Genomic DNA, 26,121 nt, shown 5'->3' on the forward strand with positions numbered 1-26,121 from the left:
AAAAAAAAAAAAAAATATATATATATATATATATATATATACACACACATATATAATGTAAATATATATTTTTATATGCATACTATAGAAGCACTATAAATATATGTTTATTAACATATGAATGTTAATATATATGAATGAAGATATCTATATAAAAATTATATGAGGTAAATGCACTCAGAGAATTATGAGGACTTCATTTACCATAAGAAGTTCAGGGAAGGCCTCTCTCAGAAGTGATCTGTATGAAGTGAGAGAATGAGTCATACAAAGATCTGGGGAAAAGCATTCTAGATAGAAGGAACAGCAAATACAAAGGCTCTGAGAGGGCGTGAGCTCTATTTAAGAAACAGCATTTATCCTACAAGGCTCTAATTGCCTCTATGCAATTATACTCTGTACTATGACTTCCATGAAGGTCGAAATTTCTTTTACTCATATCTGTATCCCCAGCACGGGTCCTGCCATCTAGTCTTCACTCAGTAAATCCTTAATCCTTTTTTTTTTTTTTAACTGGATAGACATGTAAAAGAAATGGGATGAAGAGCACAAAGGGTAAACAGGGACTTGGCTCAAACTAGGTGGGTAGTTCCTGAAGGCCAGGGTTCAGGGAGGGCCTATATGCACAGTTTTGCTGCTGCAGCTGAAAGGAGTAATGGTGTGCAAACTTGCAGAGAGATGCTCCCTCTCTTGGCATCAAGGAAAGGTGCCTCCCATGCAAGCCGCCCCAATTCCATGAGGGGCAGTGAGAGCAGCCAAGCACCCAGCCTCTAGTGCATGAAGGCTCTTCTCCGCACTGCGGACTCACTGCAGCTGAGTCAGTTTCCCATAAGGGAGAAATGCAGCCTAGGGATCAGAGAGCTTTAGAGGTCAAACTGCCCAACTGTGAGCTCTCTGGCCGTGACCCTGCCTTCCGCTGTGGGATGCATCACTAAGGGGGAAAAAAAAACCAACATTTAGCACTGTCCTCAGTTCTCTTGCTGCAAGGATTTAACTTCAGAGAGCAACTCCTGGGCACTTTATGACTGATGGGTATAAGCACAAGAGGAGACAGAAAGAGGCTTTGGAGACAGCAAGTTGCAGCTGAAATATGATCGCCAGAATTCTGTCACAGGTCATATCCCCAGAGCTCACTCCTGGCTCCTTGCCTCCTCACTCCTCTAGTTCTTTCCCTGCGGCCCAGCCAGCAGCCTGCAGCTTTTGACAAGAGTTCTGCCCAATTTGACTTCTGCCCTTGCCAGATCTCTGTTTCTTTAGGCCTTCTGACTTCCGTGCCCAGCTCACCTGGGCCTTCTGCCTGCTCACGTTCCTGTCCCTTCTGGCTGTGATTTCTATCTTCCCCAGCCCATACAGGCTCTCTGGCAGCAGTACCCATCTGGCCGGGCACTAAGTCTGCACCCCAACCCACTCCCACTGCTTCTGGACTAGGGGCAAGTCCTCTGCCTTTTCTGTACTTGCCTTTTCACAGCCAAGTCAGTTAGGGTATTTTCAAAAGTAGCTTTACTAATAAAGTAAAGCCGCTGTTCTCAAATGTAATCCCCAGACCAGCTGCATAACACCACCTGGTAACTTGTCAGAATGGCAAATTCTCGGCCTTCATCCCCAGACTAACGTAACCAGAAACTCTGGCATGAGGGTGCGGAAATCTGTGTTGTGACAAGTCCTCCAGGTGATTGATGCACACTAAAGCTTGAGAACCACTGAACTAAGAGAGAGCAAATTGTTCACACACACACACACACACACACACACACACACACGGGAAAAACTCAGAGGCATAAAAACAGATGACGATTTAACCCTTAGGTTTCAATTCTGAGGTAGCATATCTAGTCATAGGTATTTACTGAGGTTCCTGGGCCTCCAGAAATGCCTTTCTGAAGAAACATCAAATTAGAATAACTTCAGGATTGGCACTACTGATGTGAAGTGTCTGGCAAAATTTCTCTTCTGGAACAGGTTCTCTATCCCCTCTTGCCAGGCATTACCCCTGCAGCCTGAGTACTGGGATTCCCCTCTCTCTTGGGAGAGAAAGTTCCTTCCCTTAAGTGGTGCCAGCAGGGCTCCCCTTTGGGAGTCAGTATGGGGGGGGGGGCCTGGATTCAGCAAGTCTGAATTTAAAGCCTGACACTGCCACCTACCAGCTGTGTAGCCTTCAGTGAGTCTTTTAACTATGATAAACCTCAATTTCCTCATCTGTAACATAATGATGATAATAGTAGTAATTCCCAGTTACAGTTGTTGTGGGGATGAAAGGAGATTACCCATGCAGGGTGCCAAGTCTAGTATGCATTTAACAAATGCATGGCTATTACTATTATTACTCCCCTGTACATCATATCCTTCTGTGCCACCCTTGGATGGCTTTTTCCCTCTCTGTCTTTAGGGCCTTAGAAGCCCTATTTTCACCCCTAACTCCCATTTTCATTGCTATCCTTAGCTTTTCTGAAGCCTAATCACAGTCCATGTGTGGCTCTTTGTTGAAGCCCCAAATCTCTAACCATCTCTCCCTGTTCATATCTGGCCTGCATCTTAGCCTCCACCAAGCCCAGGAAAACTCAGAGTTCCTCTAAGCCTTAGTTTCTTCAGTTGTGAAAGAGGCATCATAATAGTACCACTTACAAGGGTATTTTAGTTGATTAAATGAGGTAATTTATGTTCTATGTTTAGCAGCATCTGTCATCTAGTAAGTATTCAAAAAATATTAGAAACCTAATTCTTTTCTTTCCCCTGTCTCCTTCTGACTAAAAACAAACTCAGCCAAAAGTCCTGGACCCCCTTGAACTCAGAGTACTAATTTCTGATCCTAGGAACTCACTGTATATGTTTACATTCTCAGAGGTGCGAAAGGATGATTCTGTTCTGATGTGAGCTGGCGCTGTGTGGGGTGGTCTAGCTCTGTATTTGAAGAGCTCTCAGCAAAGTGGGAAGCAATCGGTGTACACAAACAGGAGAAAGGGCCTGAAAACTATGTGAAAGAGACACAATCAAAGTACCTGTGGGGATTTAGCCTGAAAAAGAACATTTCTCGTGTCAGAGAGGACATGATCATTTACTTCAAAACTCTCTAGGACTGTTGTGGGGATGAGGGTGCTGATTTGTTCTCTAGCATCCCACAGACAGAATTAGACCCAATTAGTGTAAGCTACAGGAAGATAGATTTCCAATCAACAAAAAGTCTAACTTTCTAATAGCCATACAGAGCTGGAATGGACTTTGGTGGTAAGGTCCCCATCAGTGGAGCTATCCAAGCAGGGGCTAGGCATTTGCTTGGCAGAGCTTGCCTAGGGGGATCAGGCAGTGAAATGGGTAGATGGCAGAGATAACTCTTAACACCTGTCTGAACCCTGAGGTTCTATCATTCTGCAAATTCAAGGCCAGTAACTATTCATTCCCTTTCTGACTCAGCTTTGCAATTGTACTCACCTCTGGAATGTACTCTAAAGCTCTTCTCCCCACCCCCACTCTCATATGCTCCATTGCAAGAGGCCCCTCTACTTCCTGGGATAGGGCAGGTGGGAGGAGCCATTTGATGGGAGTAACCATTATGATGTTGCTATGTCACAATACCTTCTCTATGCATGATGGCTTGCTTTATGCGAGGCCCTGGAGACGCTGAAATGAGCGAGGGCTGGAAGAAACAGGTGTCTCCATTACCTCCTGCCTTGGCTCTCAAAATGCTCTGGACTCATCTAGTCTAGAGAATGATCGAGGACAAAGCAAACTTATCTGTCTGTTGATCTCTTCATTGTAAAAGGATGCAGCCCACCCCCACCCCACCCCTCAGGTCTCTCCAACACAGAGTAACCGGGTCCCTGTGCCTAGTGAGAACATTGCTCAGCAGTATACTTTCTCTGCATATAATCTGAGAACGATGTGGGCCAGTTTGAGACTGAGTGAATGAGACTAGGGAGATAAAGGGCCACAGTGAATTGACCACACTTCTATTTCATCAGCCAAGCAGCCAGACGCTGATACCACACTGTCTGAATTCAAAGGCCAAGTCTACCACTTACCAGTTGTGTCGCCTTGGGTGATTTGGTAACCTCTCTGTGCCTCAATGTTCTTATTTGTAAAATGAGAGTATTAACAATACTCACTTGAAAGGGGTGTCATGAAGATAAATGACGACGTATGTAAAGTGCTTACTTAGAATAATGCCCAGTTACTGGAAAGTACATAATATATGGTAGCTATCAATTTATTATTTTCCAGAATAAACCATTCTCCTGAGCACAGCACCAGGAAATAATGGTGTCTGTGAACGCTTTGATTCTGCAGTGCTATTGTTGTCCAGTTCAGATGGCACTACATCAACTCTTCCTATGGAAATAAGTCTTTTGAAATCCATCTCTCCTTCTGAAGGACAATCGTAACTTTTCCCTAGCAATCAGAGTTTGAAGAGGGAAGGTGACACAAGTGAGGCTGGAATGGGGACCTTAAGACAAGCAGACATTAGAGGAAGATAGGACCCTTTCCAAGTCAAAGAAACAGCCTGAGCAAAGGTGGGAAATGATGAGAACAACTCCAGGAGATAGGAAATGAAATTAATGGAAATAGGAACCCTCAATGCCTTAATACTAGCCAAGTATTAGGAAAATATTGGAATATTCTACTTGGAGGCACCTGGGTGGCCCAGTCAAGCATCCAAATTCGGCTCAGGTCCTGATCTCATGGTTTGTGAGTTCAAAGCCCACGTGGGGCTCTGTGCTAAAAGCTCAGAGCCTGGAGCCTGCTTCGGATTCTGTGTCTCCTCTCTGCCCCCTCCGTGACTGGCACTCTGTCTCTCTCTGTCTCTCAAAAATAAACATTAAGAAAACATTTTGAAAAAGAGATGGAATATTCTACAGCATGAAAAATTATCTTTCTGAAAAATACACAGCAATATGAGAGAAGGTTTTTTTATTTTTAAAGCTTGTTTATCTATCTTTGGTGGGGGGGCAGAGGAGGGGGGCATAGAGAGAGGATCCCAGGCAGGGCCCACACTGTCAGTGTGGAGCAAGACATCAGGCTCAAACTCACAAACCACAAGATAAAGACCTGAGCCAAAATCAAGAGTTGGACACTCAACTGACTGAGCCACCCAGGCACTCCTGGGGAAAAGCTTATATTACAATTTAAAAACAAAACAAAAATTTTAGCTAGAGCATTTTTTTTCAAAATATAAATGGTTAATGTTTACTGTAGAAAGGTATATAACACCTTTACAAATTTTTCTTTATAAGTTTTAGCTCAGGTGCAGTGGCCTCATATAGGAAAGCTCAGCCTGTTTTCCTGTTATCAACTACTTTTACATGTTTACTTTTCTGCTTACATAAAAGTAAAGACAGGGTGGGGGATGGTTGAACTAGGTGATAGGGATTAAAGATTACACTTATCATGATGAGCTCTGAGTGAAGTATAGAATTGTTGAATCACTATATTGTATACCTAAAACTAATGTAATACTGTATGTTAATTATACTGGAATTAACATTAAAAAGCTAAAAAAAAAAAGTGAGCCAAAGACAAATAAATTGGCTTTGAAATATAAACTCAAATTTTGCATGACTTCTTCATGATTAAAAAAAAAAAAAAAAAAGACGAGGGTGGACAGAGATTAGTAGGGGTCAGATTGTTATGGTCTCTAAATTCCAGGCTGGGGTGTTGGGATTTGAGCATGTTGTAAGTGGGAAGCCACTTACAAGTTTATGAGCAAAGGGTTATTTTAGGAAACTTGACTTGGCAGGAGGAATAGGAAGGACATGAGTGAGATGAGTCTGGGGTGAGGAATTGACTAGGGACCCACAGGCCAGACCTCTGCCTTCTACCCCCTGTCCCTTCACCTTCGCAGGTCAGATCCCACAAATGCCCCTCCTCACCCCCACTCCCACCCCTCACTCTACCACCACCACCGCCATTAGAATATAGCGATTATCTCAGAATTATAAACCTTTAAGTAATTTTTCGGCCCAATGGAAAAAATAACAAATCGGTCTTAATGAAAACCGTTGGCTTTCTTCTTAAAACGCCTAAAACCAGGATCTATATTTTAGGCCTTTCAGGCCATACAATCTCTGCCGCAACTATGCAACTGTGACATTGTGGGGAGAGCAGAGATAGACGATCTGTACAGGATTGGAGACGGCTGTGTTCCATAAAACTTTATTTACAAAAAGAGGTTGGGAGCTGGATCTGACACACAGGCCATAGTTTATCAACCTTTAATGTAAAAGAACACCATGTCCTTTGAGAATTCTGTGATTCTTCAGTGCCTTTAAATTCTCCCTGGCGCCCCTCCCCCCAGACACTAACCATACACATGCGCCACCATCCTCACGGCAATTTTTTTAAGTTTATTTATTTTGAGGAAGAGAGAAAGAGAGAGAGAGGGCAAGTGGTGTAGGGGCAGAGAGAGAGAGAGAAGGAGAGAATCCCAAGCAGGCTCCGAGCTATCAGGGCAGAGCTCGGAAGTCACAAACTACGACATGACCTGAGCTGTAATCGAGAGATGGATGCTTAGCCAACTGAACCACCCAGGCGCCCCCCCCCCCCATTTATGAGAGGAATACCAGTGATGATAGGATGGGCTAATTATCCCTGCAGTAGTGATAGGCAAAGCAACGTGTTAAAGTGAAGAGCCTTTGCATCTAGATCTAGATTCGTGCCCTGGCTCTGCCAGCCGTGTGACCTTACACGTAGTGCACAACCTCTCTGAGCCTCGTTTTCCTCGTGGGCAAAATGGAGATAGTGGGTGCAACCTTATAGGATTTTTGTGAAGATTAAATGTTTTAAAGCATCCAGCCTAATAATGATTGACATGGAACAGGCACTCAATAAATAGTTAGGAACCCACACTGCCTCTATAAATAGCCTGAATGAAGAGAATTCCACTGTGGGTTGGGCCTTCAGGCCAAGGGTGGCCCTGGAGAGAGAAGCAGCAGAGATCACACAAACATACATGAGGTCAGATAAGAAGGCAACACTAAATTTGAAGACACTGCTACAAGATAGATTTGTATCAAGTACTTCTGATGAATCATTTATTAGGCAGCCCCACTGTACCAAATCCACTTTGCTGCTGGTTCGGGAACATGGTAGCACACTTCCATTGAGGTAATAAGATCCTGCCCTTCATCCACAGACTCTCAACAGCTGGTGAGTGGGAGATCCTCATGTAAACAGTCTCTTCAGAGCTCATTCTTCCGGGCTCATGGGACCAGTCACCTTCGCTTCAGCTGAAAAATAAACACATCAAGAAAATGAATGCTTCTCTCCTAGGGGAACACGACACAGTGAGAATCAATCAATAACAAGAAATAGCATGGGATCATCTGTAGAGAAGACACTGTGAAATATAAGAAGGCTAAATACACACGCGTGTGCACACACACATACACAAGCACTTAGATTAACAAATAAGAAAGGCATCTGAGAGCCTGGGTTCAAATCTTGATTTTATACCTTTATCAGGCTATATATTTATGGTTACGCTATTTGATTTCCATGCCTACACTTCCTCATGCACAAAATGAAGATAATCCTGGTGTGTTCCTTTACCACTGTTGTGAGGATTCATTAATCAGTACGGAGTGCTCAGAACAGTGCCTAAACTAATAATGAATGTCCAGTTAGTGTCCGCCAGTGTTGGTATCAGCATTATTCTCTGAGAAAGAGGTTTTCAGAATAGCTGAACCACAGAATCAGAAAACAACAACAACAACAACATAATGAATCAAATGCAAAAGTAATCTGAAAAAGCTGAATCTGTAATATTCTCAAAGACCCAAACCTGTAATTCAATTGAGGCTTTAGATTTTTCATGCCCATGACTCAGCAGTAGTACAGGTTAAACCAGGATAATGGGTGTTCCCATAATTCAGTTCAATTCAAGAAACAATGACTGAGTAAATGTATGGAACTTAGCAACTATACTGTAGTGGTTTTTTTTAATGTTTTATTTATTTTGGATAAAGACAGAGACAGAGCATGAGAGGGGGAGGGGCAGAGAGAGAAGGAGACACAGAACCGGAAGCAGGCTCCAGGCTATGAGCTAGCTGTCAGCACAGAGCCTGATGAGGGGCTTGAACCCACAAACGTGAGATCTGACCTGAGCCGAAGTCGGAGGCTTAACCGACTGAGTCACCCAGGCGCCCCTATACTGTAGTTTTATAAAAGGATATCCTTATTCTTAGGAAATACACAATTAAGCCATTAGGAACAAAGGACCATGATGTATGCAAGTTATTCTCACATGGTTCAAAAATATTGGATATACACATATTTTATGTATATATTATACATGTATATATAGAGAGATGTAGAACAATAAACAATGTGGTTTATATATACAATGGAATACTACTTGGCAATGAGAAAGAAGAGTAGGTGTAACAAGAGTCTATAGTGTTCTATGTACTATTCTTATCCTTGCAGCTTTTCTATAAGTTTGAAATATTTTCCAAATAAAATGCTTTTTTAAAACCCATTAGGGTGGGCTAAAAATAGAAAAGAAACATTAACTCCAGATCTACTATCAAACAAGCACAGGTCTGCCACAAGGACAAGCAGAGGTAATAAGATACAGTCCTGACAAGATGCCAGGAGATCTTGGACTTGAATAAGGGGACATAAAGTAGTCCTAGGATACAAATGTTCTCAGAGAGACAGGCTAGGATCACCCTGATACACATCTCCCCAGTAAGCTCTGCTTGTTCCCAGGTGCCAAAACCAAGTTGTATATGGCACTAAGAATACTGTTGATGGCCAACAGACACATGAAAAGATGCCCAACATCACTCATCATCAGGGGAATAAAAATCCAAACCACACTGAGATTCCACCTCACACGAGTCAGAGTGGCTAAAATTAACAACTCAGGAAACAATAGATGTTGGTGAGGATGTGGAGAAAGAGGAGACCTCTTGCACTGTTGGTGGGAATGCAAACTGGTGCAGACGCTCTAGAAAACATTGTGGAGGTTCCTCAAAACTTAAAAATAGAACTACCTTACAACCCAGCAAGAGCACTACTAGGAATTTATCCATAGGATACAGGAGTACTGAATCAGAGGGGCACATGTACCCCAATGTTGATAACAGTGCTATCGGCAATAGCCAAATTATGGAAAGAGCCCAAATGTCCATGAACTGATGAATGTATAAAGAAGATGTGGTTTATATATACAATGGAATACTACTTGGCAATGAGAAAGAACAAAATCCTGCCATTTGCAACAACATGGATGGAACTGGAGGGTACTATGCTAAGTTAAATAAGTCTATCAGAGAAAGACAGATATCATGTTTTTTCTCATAAGTGGAACTTGAGAAACTTAACAGAAGACCATGGGGGAAGGGAAATGGAAAAAAATAGTTTCTAACAGAGAGTGAGGCAAACCATAAGAGACTCTTAAATACAGAGAACAAACAGGGTTGCTGTGGGGGACAGGGGAAAGGGGAAATGGGTGATGGGCATTGAGGAGGGCACTTGTTGGGATGAGCACTGGGTGTTGCATGTAAGCAATGAACCACGGGAGTCTACCCCCAAAACCAAGATCACACTATATACACTGTATGTTAACTAACTTGACAATAAATTATATTTAAAAAATAAAGTAAAATAAACTGGAAAAAAAAAAAGAATACCATTGCTTGAAACTCTTGCCCTCCTTGCCTTGAGTTTTCATTTTAGAGCTTTAGTCTTGAGACGTTTGTTTCACATGCCAGTTACTGCCTTTTTGCTGATCCCTGGCCACAGATTCCTCCCCATTTTCAACCCATTTTGCAAACTGCTGACAGAATAAATCCTTAAAGTCATTGTTCTCACTACATCAAGTCCCTCACTCAAGACATTACAATACTTTCCTAGTTTCCACAACATTTTTTCTAAACTTTGCTGTCTCATCAGTTTCATGTTTTATGATTTCACATATTTTCATTTGGAGTTTCAACTTTCATGATTTTTCTTCCTGTCATTGAAAGTCACAGAGCCTATGATTAGACTGACATTCAATGGTGGTTCATGTTTTGTTACGGTCTTGTGGTCCGAGCGCTTGGCTTTGGCCAGTTGTAATTTGTCTGAGATTGAGATCTTTCTTCCCATTTTTTCAACTTAAATGTACTTTTTGATTTTAGAATAGTTTCAGGTTGGGGTGCCTGGATGGCTCAGTTGCTAAAGCATCTGACTCTTGACTTCTAACTCATATTTTCCCCACCAGGAGTGGGTAATTTCTCTTTCTTAGGGAAGAGAAATAATACCCCTTTGTAGAAGAGTTTCTTAGATGGTACCTGAACTTATTTACAGTACCCTTTAGTATCCTGCTAGCAAATAGTATCCTACTAGCAAAGATTTCAGATAACAAACATATTTAATAGCAGCTCTTTCCAACTGAAATGCTTGGCACAGAATTTAAACATCCGACAAAGGATTTTTACCAGTTATTTTTTTTTTAATTTTTGATATTTTCTAATCTGTTTGAAAACCCAATATAAAAATAAAATGAATTTTTGAAAAAGAGAAATTTATTCATAATTTCCCCACTGTGGCCTAACTATTTCAGGTTCATGACTTCCCTTTCGTTTTTGGCCAACTCTGTGTTCTTTTTGTCTCACATTATATTATAAACATTTCCTATGTCTCTGATATTCATGTATCTTTTTAAGGGTAACATTTCATTAAGTAGATGTATAAATAATTTCCTAATGTGCTTCATGAGGGCAAAGACTTTTGTCTGTTTACACCACTGTATCTTCAGCATTTAAAACAGTGCTGGCAAAAAGTAGGCACTAGGTACATATTTGTCAGGAAAAAAAAGGGAATTTTAAATGGTTTCAAGTTTTACTCTCATTTTCATTTTTATCACCCTGCTTTCTTCTGATTTTGTTTTTTTCCCATCCCGTCTCCTTGAAATCGAAAGAGTTGGTCATGATTATTATTTCTTTTTATGTAGAAAACGTTTAGAGTGGTTAACTGTCTGATTATGATCTGGTATAATTGGTATGACTCCATGTGAATCCCTTGCATATCTGAAATGTCTTTATTCTACCCTCACATTTATTTCACAGTTTGTATAGGTAGAGAACTCTACAATGGAAACGACTTTCCTTCAGAATTGTGAAAAGGTCACTCCTTTTTTCTGTAGTTCCCAGTGCTGTGTTGAGAAAGCCATTGCCATTCTGATTCTTGATCACTTTTCTATGTATAACATCTCTCCCCTCTCCCCTCCCTTTCTCTCCCCGCCACTGCCCCTGCAGTCTCTCTAGAGTGCCTATAATTTGGATGTAGAATCCCCTGGAATGAATGTCGAATGTTATCTTTTCCACCTTGTTTTTGTCCTACTTTCTGAAGGAGGTTCTCAAATTCATCTTCTACCTTTTCTAATGAATTTTACATTTTTGTTCTATTGTTAACTTTTGGAGCTGTTTTCCCCCTGAATCTTTTAAATAACAAGCTATTTTCGCTGTATAATCTTCTCCATTTCCATCTGAATTTAGCACTTTTTAAGATGTTTTCTTTTATCCTAAGTCTGTTTCCTCCAAATCATTCTTTTGTTTTGTCTTGGTCTTGGTCTCTTTCTTACCATAGAGACTTCCCTCAAGGGTCTGGTAATTCTTATTTAAGAATGGGGCGTGAAAAACTAGTTGAAGGTTTTCATTTGTGGGAAGATTTTGTCACTGGCTTCACTAATGGTGATTTGGCTGAGCCTTTTATTTTATCTTATTTTATTTAAGCTTATTTATTCATTTTGAAAGAGAAAGAGAAAGAGAGCACAGGCACATGACCAGGGGAGGACAAGAGAGAGAAGGAGAGAGAGAAGTCCCAGCAGGCTTCATGCTGTCAGTAAGGAGCCCAACGCAGGGCTTGATCTCACAAACCATGAGATTATGACCTGAGCCGAAATCAGAAGTCAGATGCTTACCTGACTGAGCCGCCCAGGCGCTGCTGGTGGAGTCTTTTAGTTGGAGAAGTCATGGTGGCTTCTTTAGGTATTTTTTCTTGGCCTAGTCAGACTCCCCAGAGAATAATTTTCCAATTTCCTGCTTTGTTGGTGAAGGCGCATTTGCTTGAATTCTGGGAGCTATGAGTGGGAAGAAGGCCTCAGGTCCTCTCTTTAAGTATTCAGATTCAGTGCGGAGCCCAAAACAGAGCTCAAACCTGCAACCCTGGGATCATGACCTGAGCCGGAATCAAGACTCATGTGCTTAACTACCCAGGTGCCCCTTTCAATATACTTTTAAAAATCGTATTTATAACTTAATATAATAAAGTACACAAATATTTTTAATATAAAAATCTTAAGCATAACGGCATTTTCCTATGTGTCTGTATCCATGTAACATGATTCAGACTGACATATAGAATATTTCCAGCACCCAAGAAGACTCCTTCATGTACCCTCTTGGTCAAAGCACTTCCCAAAGTAACCATTGTTCAGTTCTATTTTGTCATAGATGACTCTTGCCTGTTCTTAAGGTTCGTTTAAATGAAATCACATTATATGTACTCTTTTGTGTATAGCTTTTCGCTCCACATTGTATCTGTGTGACTGGTTCATGTTGTTTCAAGTTAGCTGCCACTCACTTTTTTCATTTCTGTGTAAAATGCTGTTGTTTAAATATATCACAATTTATTAATCCACTTGACTACTATAGACACTTGAATTATTTCTAGCTTTTATTATTTTTTAAATTGAAGTATAGTTGACAAAGAGTTTTTTTCCAGTTTCGACTCTTACGAATCATCTACCCATGAAGATTTAAACATATCATATGCATGCATTTCCATCAGGTACATACACAGGTGTGAACTTGCTGGATCTTAGGACGTTATGTTTAGCTTTAATAATATAGCCAATAAGTTTCCAACGTGCTTGCACCAATTTATTTTCCCATTCACAGTGAAGGAGAGCTCCAACGGCTCTACCATCTAGCCAACACTTTAAATTGTAGCCATTCTGGTGGGCGGGGTGTAGTTTCACATTGTGGTTTTAATTTTCATGCCCAGATAACTGAAGATGTTAAGCACCATTTATGTGCTCACTGGGCATTAACTGTCCTCTTTTGGGAAGTGTCCGTTCAAACCTTTTATCCATTTGGCTTGTCTTTTTCTTATTCATTTGTAGAAATTCCTTATAAATTTTGGATAGGAATGCTTATCAAATGTGTTTTGAAAATGTCATTTTTTCCAGTCTGTGGCTTGTCTCTTCTCTCTCTTTTTCTGTTTATTTATTTATTATAAGAGAGAGTGAGAGCTCATACACAAGCGGAGGAGGCGCAGAGAGAGAATCCCAAGCAGGTTGTGCACTGTCATCATAGAGCCCAGTGTGAGGCTCAAACTCATGAACTGTGAGATCATCACCTGAGCTGAAATCAAGAGTCAGATGCTTAACTGACTGAGCCACCCAGGCGCCCCCTTTTTTACTAGTGTATTTTGATGAACATAAGTTCTTACTTTTCATTATGGAAAATATAGGGCTCAATTTTAAGCAATTTATAAAAGAAAAATTTTATTCAAAAAACTCAGGCCCCTCTTTCTGGGTTCACTGCAATACACTGTAATAAAACATGTGCTTAGTAGACAGTCATCTTTGCTCCAAAGTTCAGGGTTATGACTCTTTTTCCAACTGTCATCATGACTGAATATTATCAGACACAAGCTGTACACCATGACACTCTAGGACACTACACCACATTACAACAAAGCTTTGGCCCCTAAAGAGAGGACAAAACTTCCAGGCCCACAGAATCATTGCCTCTGCCCTCACTCCTTCTCCCTTGCTTATTAATAACATGATATCATCTTGGATAAGTTTCCTTCAACCCTGCAGGTGCCTCCCCGCAACTGCCTTCCACAAAGTGAACAGATAGCCAAGCCTTCTATTACACCCAGTGATAGGGTTTTATTACTTCTAACAAGGAGTAGTCTGAACAGATAGTTGACTTACAAGATAATTATTGACAAACGGAAGGCCTTTAAAGAAACCGTTCAAAAATCCGAGTCACCATTTAACTGTTTTTAACCTATGAAAAATGATAATTTTTTTACTTTTTTTTAAATGTTTTATTTATTTGTGATACAGAGAGAGACAAAGCATGAGAGTGGGAGGGGCAGAGAGAGAAGGAGACACAGAACCGAAAGCAGGCTCCAGGCTCTGAGCCAGCTGTCAGCACAGAGCCTGACGCGGGGCTCGAACCCATGAACGTGAGATCTGACCTGAGCCGAAGTTGGAGGCTTAACCGACTGAGCCACCCAGGTGCCCCAAAAAATGAAATTTAATATAGTCAACTCACTGTTTTGGGGAACCTTGAAAAATGTCAGAAGTGTGCCAGAAAGAGAAGTCTTCAATCAAATCTGGTTTATGGTGCCTAGTATGGAATAGGAGCTCAATAAATATTTATCAGATGAACTTGAGGGTGCTAGGATAGACATATGATACGCCTGCCTAGAACTGACCAGTCTTCAAATTCTTTTAGTCATACTGTGTGGACTGGAATTTGGGTCTCATTTGTCCATTTGTCTCTAGGAGGCTCTTGGAAATAGAGTTACATGTACTCCCTCTCTTTTCAGGTACAGTTTTGAATGGGAAGAATAATAGCTTAAAAATAATGTTTTCCAAAGTAATTTATAAAGTTTTTTTAAATGTTTATTTATTTTTGAGAGACAGAGAGACAGAGCATAAGCAAGGGAGGGACAGAGAGACAGGGAGACACAGAATCCGAAGCAGGCTCCAGTCTCTGAGCTGTCAGCACAGAGCTTGACATGGGGCTCAAACCCACAAGCTGTGAGATCATGGCCTGAGCTGAAGTCAGACGCTTAGCTGACTGAGCCACCCAGGCACCCCCGAAGTAATTTGTAAATCTAGTAGTCTTCTAATTAAAATTGCAGAGACTTTTAAAAAACTTGCAGAGACTTTTTTGACAGACAGTAAATAATTCTTAAGTGATTTTATATATCAAAGGATAATGAGTGCCGTATAGAAAATTAAAGGATATTAACCAGACAGGGAATGTGTGGTGGCGTTACTATTTTCTGTAAGTCGTTCAAGGAAGGCCTTACTGATAAGGTAACATTTGTACTGAGACCTGAAGCAAGTGAGGGCATGAATCACGTGGAAGTAAGTACAAAGGCCTGAGCTGTATCTGGTTATACAAAGAACAGCAAGGTGCAAGAGGGGGCCTCATGGCTGGAGCAGAGGGAGTGAAAGGAGAGTGATAGGAAATGATTTTAGAGCAGCGGCAGGTGGGTGAGTGCGTGCAGGCGGGGGGAGGTGAATCATGTAGGGACTTTGAAACTTATTCTGAGTGTGATGGCGAGCCTTTGGAGAATTTTGAGCAGAGGACTGGTGAGATCTGACTTACATTTTAAAAGGATCACTCAGACTCCTGTGTTGAGAATAATATGCAGAGAGGCAAGGCTGGGAGCAGGAAGATGAGTGAGGAACCTGTAGCAATTTTCCAGGCAAGAGATAAAGGGTGGCGGCAACGGAGGAGGTGAGAATGATTGTATTATGGCTCTCCGTGGAAAAAGGGAGTCGACAGGATTTACTAATGGACTGACTGGGTGTAGGGCGTGAGAGAAAACGCATGGTCAAGGATGATTTACAGTGTTTGTTCTCGGCAAATGCAAGGGCAGAGTTGTCATCTGCTGAGAGATTTGGTCTGGGAATGTTACATTTGACAGGCTGATTAGAAACTCAAGAGGAGATGGCAGGTAGGCAATTGGAAAGGCTTAAAAGTGAACCTACATTTCATCTGGAAGAATAATGGGCAAGCACTGATAAATTTCAAATAAAGATTAAGGTAGGGAATTGGCATTACAGATATGAAAGTGCAATCTAAAACTACAATAAACATAACTGACACAGGAAACCAGAGAGATCGATGAAACAAGAAATATACCTTCAAACAGTTCCTACAAGGTTCTCTGCATCTACAGATTTAAGCATTGATGTTTTTACTATTTCCAGTGAGCTCTAAATCTTGGGGGATGATTAATCTAACTTTGTTCAGCCATGCAGTTTTTCCAATGGGAACTTCTTTGTTGTTCTGTCTCAATATACATAATTTTTGTCAAAGAAATTAAGTAATACAGAAAACTGCATCCTCAAGTCTTTTGAGGTAGTCTTCGGTTTTTTTTTTTTTTTTCTTTCAAGTCTTCCTTCTAAGGCATAATATGACTTGTGTGCCCTGTGGATGTGGAAGTTTATCACTTAGTTTTGAGTGAGACTAGCTAATGTCCACTGTGGGGATATGTATGCAGCTTTGTTTTATTTTTTAATCAAATTCCCAGTAACTCATTTTAGGTTAAAACAAGTGCAGCTTTGTTTTGTTTTTCAGATCCCCAGCAACTGATTAAAGCTTTCTACATCTACCCCCTTCAAGAACATCGAGATGTATTAAAATATGGAATAACTTTACCAATATAATAGTCATAATCGTAGTAGCTATTATGTCCTCTCTGGCATGTTTCTGAGGTGATACACCTCATGCTTAATGCTCAACACTCACCATCTGATAGAGGTGCTCTCTACAATCCCTCTTTCATTGATAGGGAAACTTAGGATCAGATGGGCTAAGTAATTTCCTCCAAACCAAAAAAATAGCAGAGCCAGAATCTGAACGCAGATGTGGTTGGTCACAAAGTCCAAACTCTTCGCTACTATACTTCTTGAAATATTAAGGGGTCTCCTACATATGATACAACATCTTTATAAACCAGTGGGGGAGGCGGTGGATTATTTAATAAATGATCTGTTGGAGATTTGTTAAATATTCAATATGGGCCTCATTTCATATTATACCACAAAATTATTTCCAGCTATTAATAAATATGAAAAATGAAAGAAATAAAACCACTAAAAGCAGAACATAAATTATACCTTAAACCTTAATTTAAAAAAATGAAAAAAATTGAAGAACATATATGTTTTTTTAATTTTTATTTTTGATACAGAGAGAGACAGAGCATGAGAGGGGGAGGGGCAGAGAGAGGGAGACACAGAATCTGAAGCAGGCTCCAGGCTCTGAGCTAGGTGTCAGCACAGAGCCCGACACGGGGCTCGAACCCATGAACATGAGATCTGACCTGAGCCGAAGTTGGAGGCTTAACCAACTGAGCCACCCAGGCACCCCTGAAGAACATATATGTAAGTATTTTACTGATTTACTGGGGGTTAAGGAAAGACTTGAACAAAAACTTGGGAAAATAACACAAAATAAATTAATTTGTCTATCACAAAAATTTGAATCACAGATAAAACTCACTAACAAAATTAAAAGACAAATTATTGGAAAGAAAAATATCTGCAATGAATATATGACTGAAAAAGTGCTACAATCCCTAATATAAAATATTTTATCCAATGGTAGGAAAAGCAATGATATCTCAATAGCAAAATGGGCAAAGCACATGAATAGCGCCTTTACAGAAGAGGAAATATAAAGGGCTGATAAATTAATGCAGAATATTTAATTCACTAATAAAGAAATGCAAGTAAAAACAAGAGGGTCTAATTCATCTTCTGCCTTTAGAGTTATCAGAGCTGTTATCTGTCAGGTGTGAGAAAATAGGGACATTCATAGACCTCAGCAAATATTTACTTTAGTAAATTGATAGAAACTTTCTAGAGAGCAATTTGGCAATTTGTATCAACATTCATAAAGAAGTACCTTTGTCTTTTGATCCAGTATACTATTTCTAGAAGTCTGTCTTAAGGAACTAATCAGCAGTAGGAAAAATATATCTCTACAATAAAAAGATTATAAATGATCTAAAAGTTTAATAATATAACATTAATATAAGGAAATATAAATCCACTATTATAAGTCATGTTGCAGAAGAACATGTAATGATCTGAAATGTGTTTGCATGTGTGTATATATACACACACACATATATAATGTTATATAGAGTTAAATTTAAAAGTTTTTATGTGTATATGTTTTATTGCCAACTCTGTGAAAATGAGATCATATGCGGATAAATATTGTAGACACACATATATCTAAACATAGCAAGAAATAAAAAAATCATAAATGTAGTTATTCTGGTGAGGGGCGTACAGCATAGTTTTTATCTTTTCTGGAAATATTTGCTACATATATTAAAACAAAAATGTGTGGCGCACCTGGGTGGCTCAATTGATTAAGCATCCAATTCTTGATTTCAACTATGTCTTGATCTCATGGTTCATGAGTTTGAGCCCCACATCTGGCTCTGTGCTGATATCATGGAGCCAGCTTGGGGTTCTCTCTCTCTCTCTCTCTCTCTCTCTCTCTCTCTCTCTCTCTCCCTCTTTCTCTGCCCCTCCCCTTCCCATTCTCTCTCTCTCTCAAAATAAATAAATAAAAACTTTAAAAATTATAAAAAAATAAAAGAAAAATGTGTTATTTTGATCATCAGGTTATAACTTTTAACAAGAGCCTTTTAAAAGTTCATTTCATCTAATAAGTCATTCAAGTTCCAGGAATGTATCCTTAATATGTATCCTTAATAATGGTCAGAGATAAAGAAAAGATTTCTATACAAAGGTGATCATTTTTTAAATTTTTTAATATCTTTTATTTATTTTTGAGAGACAGATAGAGACAGCACAAGCAGGGGAAGGTCAGAAAGAGAGGGAGATACAGAATCCGAAGCAGGCTCCAGGCTCTGAGCTAGCCATCAGCAGAGCCCGACGCGGGGCTTGAACCCATGAACTGTGAGATCATGACCTGAGCCGAAGCTGGACGCTCAGCCGACTGAGCCACCCAGGCGCCCCCAAAGGTGATCATTTTAACATTATTCATGACCCTCTAATTTTGAGAAGGAACTGCTAAGTTCAATTATAGAAGAAAGACTGAATAAAGTATAGTACCCAAAGTGAAAGAACATTTTCAATCTATTAGTCCTATTTGCAAGAAAGTTTTAATAACATGAGGAAATTCGCATATATTATGTTAAGGAAAAACAGAAAATAGAAACTATCTAATATGTATCTTATTTACTGTAAACTTTTATTTTTAATGTGATTTGAATTAGATAGATAGTAAATAGATACACACACACACTCTCTCTCTCTCTGTCTCTCATTTATTTATGGATAGTCATTTACTTATTTATTTGCTTATTTTTCAATTTATCCATTTAACAATTTCTTTACAGAGACTGGGCTTGAATCCAGGCTCTGGCAAAAAATAACTGTGACTTGGGGCAAATTCCCAATCTTCCCTTAGTCTCCCATTCACTGTGCAAGAGTAAATGAGATAATGTATATAAAGACTCAGCACAATGCTTTACCTATAAGAAGTTTTCAAAAAATATCAGTTTACATTATTTAATTGTTATTTTAACAAATGAAAAAGATTGAGAAAGCAAAGAAGTAGCAAAGAACCAAAAATGTGTGGGCAGGGACCTTCACATTCTCCCAGTTAGGAGAATTCTTTACCTTCTAATTTAAAAATAAAAACCATAGAAGATATTACATTTCTAGGACTTAACAGGAATGTAAATGTCAATGTAAATCAAAGGTCAAGCATAAGAGGAAATAATGTTAGGAATGATGCAGTGCACTGAGTAACCTCAGCCAAGTCTCTCAACCATGATACTGCCACCTAGTGGAACTAGTGATGCATTTCACATCCCAGGAAATTTGAGATTTTATTTTGAAGTTACTTACATAGGAAGGGGAAATTCAACAATCGCCTACCAAAAAACTTAACATGTCACAAGATGAGGTCAGACACAAATTGTTCATTCTATGTAGAAATGTAGAAAGTGATATTACAGGGAGATTACTGAACAAAAAATATCACCGTAATTCCAACCCTGCAAAGTGATAACATCATTTTAAAATTATTTTTATCATATTATCCCGCTTTTTAAATATTTTTATGTTTATTTATTTTTGAGAGAGAGACCGAGTATGAGCGAGGAAGGGGCAGAGAGAGAGAGAGAGAGAGAGAGAGAGAGAGAGAGAGAGGAGACACAGAACCGGAAGCGGGCTCCAGGCTCTGAGCTGTCAGCACAGAGCCCAACGTGGGGCTGAAACCCACAAACCGGGAGATCATGACCTGACCCCGGTGAGTTGGACACTTAACCGAGTGAGCCACCCAGGCCTCCCCTGCTTTTTAAATTTCTAAGCTAATACCTTATCATTAGCATTTTCCATACTGTGGCGTTTTTCTACAATGAGTTTTTAATGGCCGCCTACCATTTTACTGAACCGATGCACCATACCTTGGCTCAACAGTCTCATAATGCTGAACATGTAATTGACTTCCAAGTAAAATGTCAGTTTGCTGGGATAGTTTCTGTACAGGTGGATATTAATGTATTTATTTAGTTATAAAAATCAAAATATGTTCTTATAATGAAGATATTACACATTAAGTATTTTAAAGATAAGCAAAAATAAAATAAATTACACTTATAATTTTGCGACTCAGAAAACCACTGTAACACCTTGCAGATTTTTTAACATTATATACATGTAATATATATGTAAACATATATGTAGTATATATTCAAAATTTTTAAACAAAAATAGGGCTATATTATTCTATAACCTGCTTTTTTTTTTTTTTTTAGTTTATTCCTTTACTTTGAGAGAGAAGGCACACTAGCAGGGGAGGGACAGAGAGAGAGAGAGAGAGAGAGAGAGAGAGAGAGAGAATCCCAAGCAGGCTCCTCACTGCCAGGGCAGAGTCCAATTCAGGGCTTGAACCCACAAACCACGAGATCATGACCTGAGCTGATACCAAGAGTCAGATGCTTCACTGATTAATCCACCCAGATGCCCCAACCTGCTCTTTTAAAAAAAGATTTTACTTTTGGGATGCTTGCGTGGCTAGTCAGTTAAGTATCTGACTCAATTTCGGCTCAGGTCATGATTCCAGTAAGGTTGTGGGATTGAGCCCCACATTGGGTTCTGCTCAGAGTATGGACCTTGCTTAAGATTCTCTCTCTCTCTCTCTCTCTCTCTCTCTCTCTCTCTCTCTCTCTCCACTGCTTGTGCTCTTTCTATCTCTCAAATAAAAAAAAAAGATTTTATTTATTTTAAAGTTTATTTATTTATTTTTAAATATTTATTTTGAGAGAGAGAAAGGCCAAGCAGGGGAGGGACAGAAAGAGGAGAGAGAGAATCCCAAGCAGGTGCTGCACTGATAGTGCAGAGTCCGACATGGGGCTCAAACTCACAAACTATCAGATCATGACCTGAGCCAAAACCAAGAGTCACTTGCTTAATTGGCTGAGCCACCCAGCCACTCCTAAAGTTTATTTATTTATTTTGAGAGAGAGTGCACACAGGGAAGGAGAAGAGAGAGAGAGAGGAAGAGAGTGAGGCCCTGCGCTGTCAGTGCTGAGCTCAGTGTGGGGCTCGAACTCACGAACCTGGAGATCATGACCTGAGCCCAAATGAAGAATCAGATGCTCAACCAACTGAGCCACCCAGGTGTCCTAAAAAAGCTTTTATTTTTAAGTAATGTCTACACTCAATGTGGGGCTCTAACTCACAACCTGGAGGTCAAGCGTCACATGCTTTCCACATCAAGTCAGCCAGGCACCCCTAACCTGCTTTTTTCATTTTAATTTACATCATGTGCAACTTTCTAAGCATTATTTTATGACTAGATAGTACTTCACTTACATTAATAAATAGCACACGTAGTACACAGTACTAAGCTCTGGTATATATATAATAATTATTATTATTATTATTTTAATGTTTTATTTATTGTTGAGACAGAGAGAGACAGAGCATGAGTGGGGAGGGGCAGAGAGAGAGAGGGAGACACAGAACCGGAAGCAGGCTCCAGGCTCTGAGTTGTCAGCACAGAGCCTGACGCGGGGCTTGAACCCATGAACATGAGATCATGACCTGAGCCGAAGTCAGAGGCTTTAACTGACTGAGCCACCCAGGCGCCCCTGGTATATATATTATTGAACGTGATGATTAGGATTTGATGGAGGTAATAGATGTTAAACAAACAGGAGAAATGAACGTAGATGGCTGAATTGTGAGAAAACGCCATCAAGGAAAAGAAGAGGATACTAAGGAAATAGGAGGGTGCACCAAGTGTTGCAGAAGGTCTGTCTGAGGCAGTGAGGGAGCAGTGAGGGAGTCAGCCTGGACCTGAAGGCTGCAGACGGCGTGTTGAAGATGAGCAGCTGCATTTCAGGCAGAGGAGGCAGCATGCTTGAAGGCCCTGAGGTGGAGACATTCTCAAATGTTGGAAACTGAAAGACGGCATGTGTGGCTGGCACTGATTCATGATTTAGAAAGCACATTCTGCCTACCCTGTGCGGGAGAGTGGATTGGGGGACAGGAGGGTAAGACAGGAAAACTATTTAGGGAAGTACAGCAATAATTCAAATAGGAGGGAACAGGGCTTAACATGGTGTGGGGGTAACAGGTGGATGTGAGATATCATGGCCGTGGGGGTGGCAGTAAACATTGCCCAGGACGGCTGTGGTGTTTGTGGGGTCTGAGGCAAGAGCTCAGCTGGGAGATCCTGCACCCGTTCTTTCCCCATCCCTGCTCCGGCCCTCACCATAAGGGGCTTCTGATGCTCCCCGGTAGACTCCTGAGCCCACTGGTCTGAGCTCCATCCACACCACCTGCCACAGCCAGGATCCGCACTCAGGAGGAGGCACCTGGAGAAGAGAGCTATCTATTTGGGTCTTGCAGGAAGGTGTTCTGGGGGCCCGAGTTTCCTCCGTGTGCTCACAGGGGGAGGAAGTGGGCTTTGGATGGCCATGTCCCTTCAGCTCTGTGGACTTTCTCCCCTATGAATGGGTCCTGGAAAGGAGGGCAAGAGTGAGGACCTGACGCTCAGTGGCACTCATGGTGGTACTGATTGCATCTAGTCAAAATTAACTTCGAAAAATCTCATAAATCATCCATAAAGTATAGTGCTGTGTGTCTGTTTTACAATGACCCTATATCATTGTTTTCTAATTTGTCCTTGTCCATGTTTCTCTAGGTCTCTCAAATTCATTTCATCCCACATGACATTAATGGAGTCATCAACACCCACTTACCTAGCTATTGGAACGGTATACTTCCCCGTATCCCAACAACTAAACCCTTGAAAGCATTCATAACTGCTTTATACATGGGCTTTTAGGCTTGATGCCATCTATTGGCTGCTTAAGCTAAGATGGCTGTAGGATGACTCCCTGTATGTTTCGGGAAATGATAGGACTTGGAATGACAGGTTGAACTAGATGGAGGGAAATGTAAGAATGATTTCCAGCCTGACAAACTGGTTTAACAGCGGTGCTACTTGCTGAGAAAGACCAGGGAAAGAACAGGTCTGCATGCAGTCCGTTGATCTGATTCCCTCGTATGGGACTTGTAGGTTGGTTTCAATATTTTATAATTAGGAACAATACTCCGATTGTAGCAAAATCTTTTCAAACATCTTTAATTTCTAAACACAGAATTACCTGCTTAAGGGACGTGAACGTGCTTGAGACCTTTAGTGCACATTGTCAAATAACTTTTAAAATAGCTGTTTCCTCCTACCGTTAACACCAGGGCAGATTTTGAATGCTGAAGTTCTAAGCCTCCCTCCCTCTTTCCTTCTCTCCCTCCTACTTCTCCTTTGTCCATTTAGTAAGGAAAATTTTGTCAAATACCTACCATGTCTCACACAGGGCCTGAGGTAAATCTAGCTTTGTTCCTTGGTGGGGGCTGGGAGGCGACTGGGGAGAAGGCAAAGCTATGGAAGGACTCTACAGCGTTTTGAATTGAGTCTCTTGGATATCCTGCCCCAAACTTCTTCTTTAGCTTTGGATAGCAATCTAAATAAGTTAAAATTCCTTCTTTTAGATGGGTAACGCCACTCTAAACATTTGGTGGCAAAAAAGGTAACTTTGTGCTGACCACAAATAGGACAGGGAGACCAGGTTTTGCCCCAAGGAACAATAATTTGCGAGGCATTCTTTTACATCAAGCTTTTAAAATATGATGCAAATTTTACTCTTAGCCAGTGGCCACACCACCTCACCTGGCCTTGTGGCAAGATCGCCTCCACCAGGGGTCTGGAGGATGGAGCAGGAGCCCCTGAGTCAGGCCAGGGGACCCTCTGTGCTCTAGGGCCAGCCATCACCCTTTTATTTGAAGTACATTTCACACTACTTGGGTTGAGCGCCTAAGTTGCTAGATTTGACTTTGACCTTGAGTTTAAAAAAGGTACTGGCGGGCATCCTTATTGTTGTAACTTAGATTGGAGAGTCCAACCAAACAACACTATCTATTCTTCTCTCAGCTGGCACCTAGTGAAAGATTTCAGCATTGCACAACACTGTCTTTGCTGCTACCTATCGGAAGACTCAGGCCCTATACAAAGCTGGAAAATAAGGAGAACGCACCCACGCACCAAAGGAATTACAGGAAGGTTCCTGCAGTATTGTGGCCCTAACACAAGACTGGATTATGAGTGTTGTTGCTCTCTTCTCTGAACATGGGCTAGTATATAAACCTCCATAACTCAGAGCTCTGTTAATGACTGTGGCTCTAACACTTAAGGAACATGCTAGAGTCCCTCTGACCTGAGTCATTGTGTTCTCATTTTTTAAATGGGGAACAATTCAGGGGCGTCTGGATGGCTCAGTCGGTTAAGCGTCCAGCTTTGGCTGAGGTCATGATCTCATAGTTCATGAGTTCGAGCCCCGCATCAGGCTCTGTGCTGACAGCTCAGAGCCTGGACCCTGCTTCAGATGCTGTATCTTCCTCTCTCTCTGACCCTCCCCTGCTTGCGCTGTCTCTCTCTGTCTCTCAAAAATAAATAAAAAACATAAAAAATTTTTTAAATAAATAAAATAAAATAAAATAAAATGGAGAACAATCAATGTCTCATGATTCTTATATGCATTTAAAGAAATAATGCACATAAAGCCCAGAGTGCAGTAGCTTTCACTTAGTGAGCGTTGAGTAAATGCTGGCTGTTCCTGTAGCAAAGTAACTTACTAGGACATCTGATTCATAAAGTATTAATGCGTTTATTTATCAGGCCATTTTTTTGAAAACCAGAGGAACCATTCCCAGGTATTGTTTTACAGTGAAAATAAGTTAACATAAAATTATTTTTTAAAGGCTTAACATCTGTCTTTTTAAAATATCTGATGTGGTTAAACCTCTGGAACTCTAGGTATTTGTTAGTTCATTCCACATCTGCTGAACACTTGTTTTTGTTTTAGAGAGAGAGAGAGAGAGAGAGCGAGCACCTGGGCATGAGGGGGAGAAGGGCAGAGTGGGGGAGAGAGAGGGAGAGAGAGAATCCCAAGCAGTCTCTGTGCTCAGCATAAAGCCAGACACGGGGCTTGATCTCAACACCCTGGGATCACAGACCTGAACTGAAATCAAGAGTCAGATGCTCAGCTGACCGAGCCACCCAGGCATCCCCTGAACGCTCTTTATATACCAACACTGTGCTATCCATCTGCGTCTTTGAATGGGCTTTTACAGTTCTTTGCTTAGTGGGATATCAAAGCAACCCAACAGAAGATCTATCTAGACCACGCTATTTAAATAAATATTACATTGACTATAATCACCTCAGCTTTCTGACACTTAGACTTCCTTACTCGGGAAGAAAAGAAACAGATGTATAAAAGAGGTATGTATGATCCCTAGTGAAAGTCTTTGTAACTTCACTCTGATGCCTCCACGCACACGTTTCTGTCTTCAGGACGCATTAAGAATGTTGTGATAGTTTAAATTTTCCATTCCCAATAGGAGGCCAATACTTCATAAATAACAGAAGTTATAGATAACCATGACTTTTATTTAATCAAGTTTCTGTGACTGCCTCCTTCTTCTTTGGAATTTAACAAGAGATTAAACAGGACATTTGACGTCTCCCCTCTCTTCCTATCACAGCACTGGGGTGCTGCAGGCAGTGGGATGCATTCCATCTAGACCAAGGGATCCTGGATTGGAAGGGGCTCTGGGGACCGTGGCATTTGTCCTGAATAGTATCAGACAACAGCGGCCTCTGAGCAGATGACTGATGGGCGTCAGACAGCACAGGCCCCGGCTGGTCCAAACGGCACAGCAGAGTGTCCTGTGGAAGGCACGTGGCGCCAGATTCTGGTCTCCAGCTGTCATGGAAACATGCCGCCTTCTACGAGGACCCCTGAACGGGTCAGAAGGTA

The 26,121-nt window shown here is 40.8% G+C and overlaps 2 protein-coding genes across 4 annotated transcripts in view; both read right to left on the bottom strand.

Annotated features, from left to right (window-relative positions):
• The window catches only part of FSD1L (fibronectin type III and SPRY domain containing 1 like), a 72,064-nt gene extending 68,576 nt beyond the window's left edge, over positions 1–3,488 (bottom strand). For both annotated transcript variants that reach the window (XM_029921105.1, XM_029921104.1), the window contains exon 1: positions 3,427–3,488. In XM_029921105.1, the coding sequence (XP_029776965.1) occupies positions 3,427–3,480 (54 nt within the window). In that variant the 5' untranslated portion in view covers positions 3,481–3,488. The remainder of the gene's footprint in view (positions 1–3,426) is intronic.
• Positions 3,489–6,548: 3,060 nt separating this feature from the next.
• SLC44A1 (solute carrier family 44 member 1) overlaps positions 6,549–26,121 on the bottom strand; it is a 193,316-nt gene continuing 173,743 nt past the window's right edge. For both annotated transcript variants that reach the window (XR_003902157.1, XM_029921103.1), the window contains one exon: positions 6,549–7,217. Coding sequence is in view for 1 of the 2 variants with exons in the window: in XM_029921103.1 (XP_029776963.1) it covers positions 7,203–7,217 (15 nt within the window). In the remaining variant the exon portion in view is untranslated. The remainder of the gene's footprint in view (positions 7,218–26,121) is intronic.

The sequence above is a fragment of the Suricata suricatta genome, chromosome 13 (genome assembly GCF_006229205.1).
Source record: "Suricata suricatta isolate VVHF042 chromosome 13, meerkat_22Aug2017_6uvM2_HiC, whole genome shotgun sequence".
Lineage (NCBI taxonomy): Eukaryota > Metazoa > Chordata > Mammalia > Carnivora > Herpestidae > Suricata > Suricata suricatta.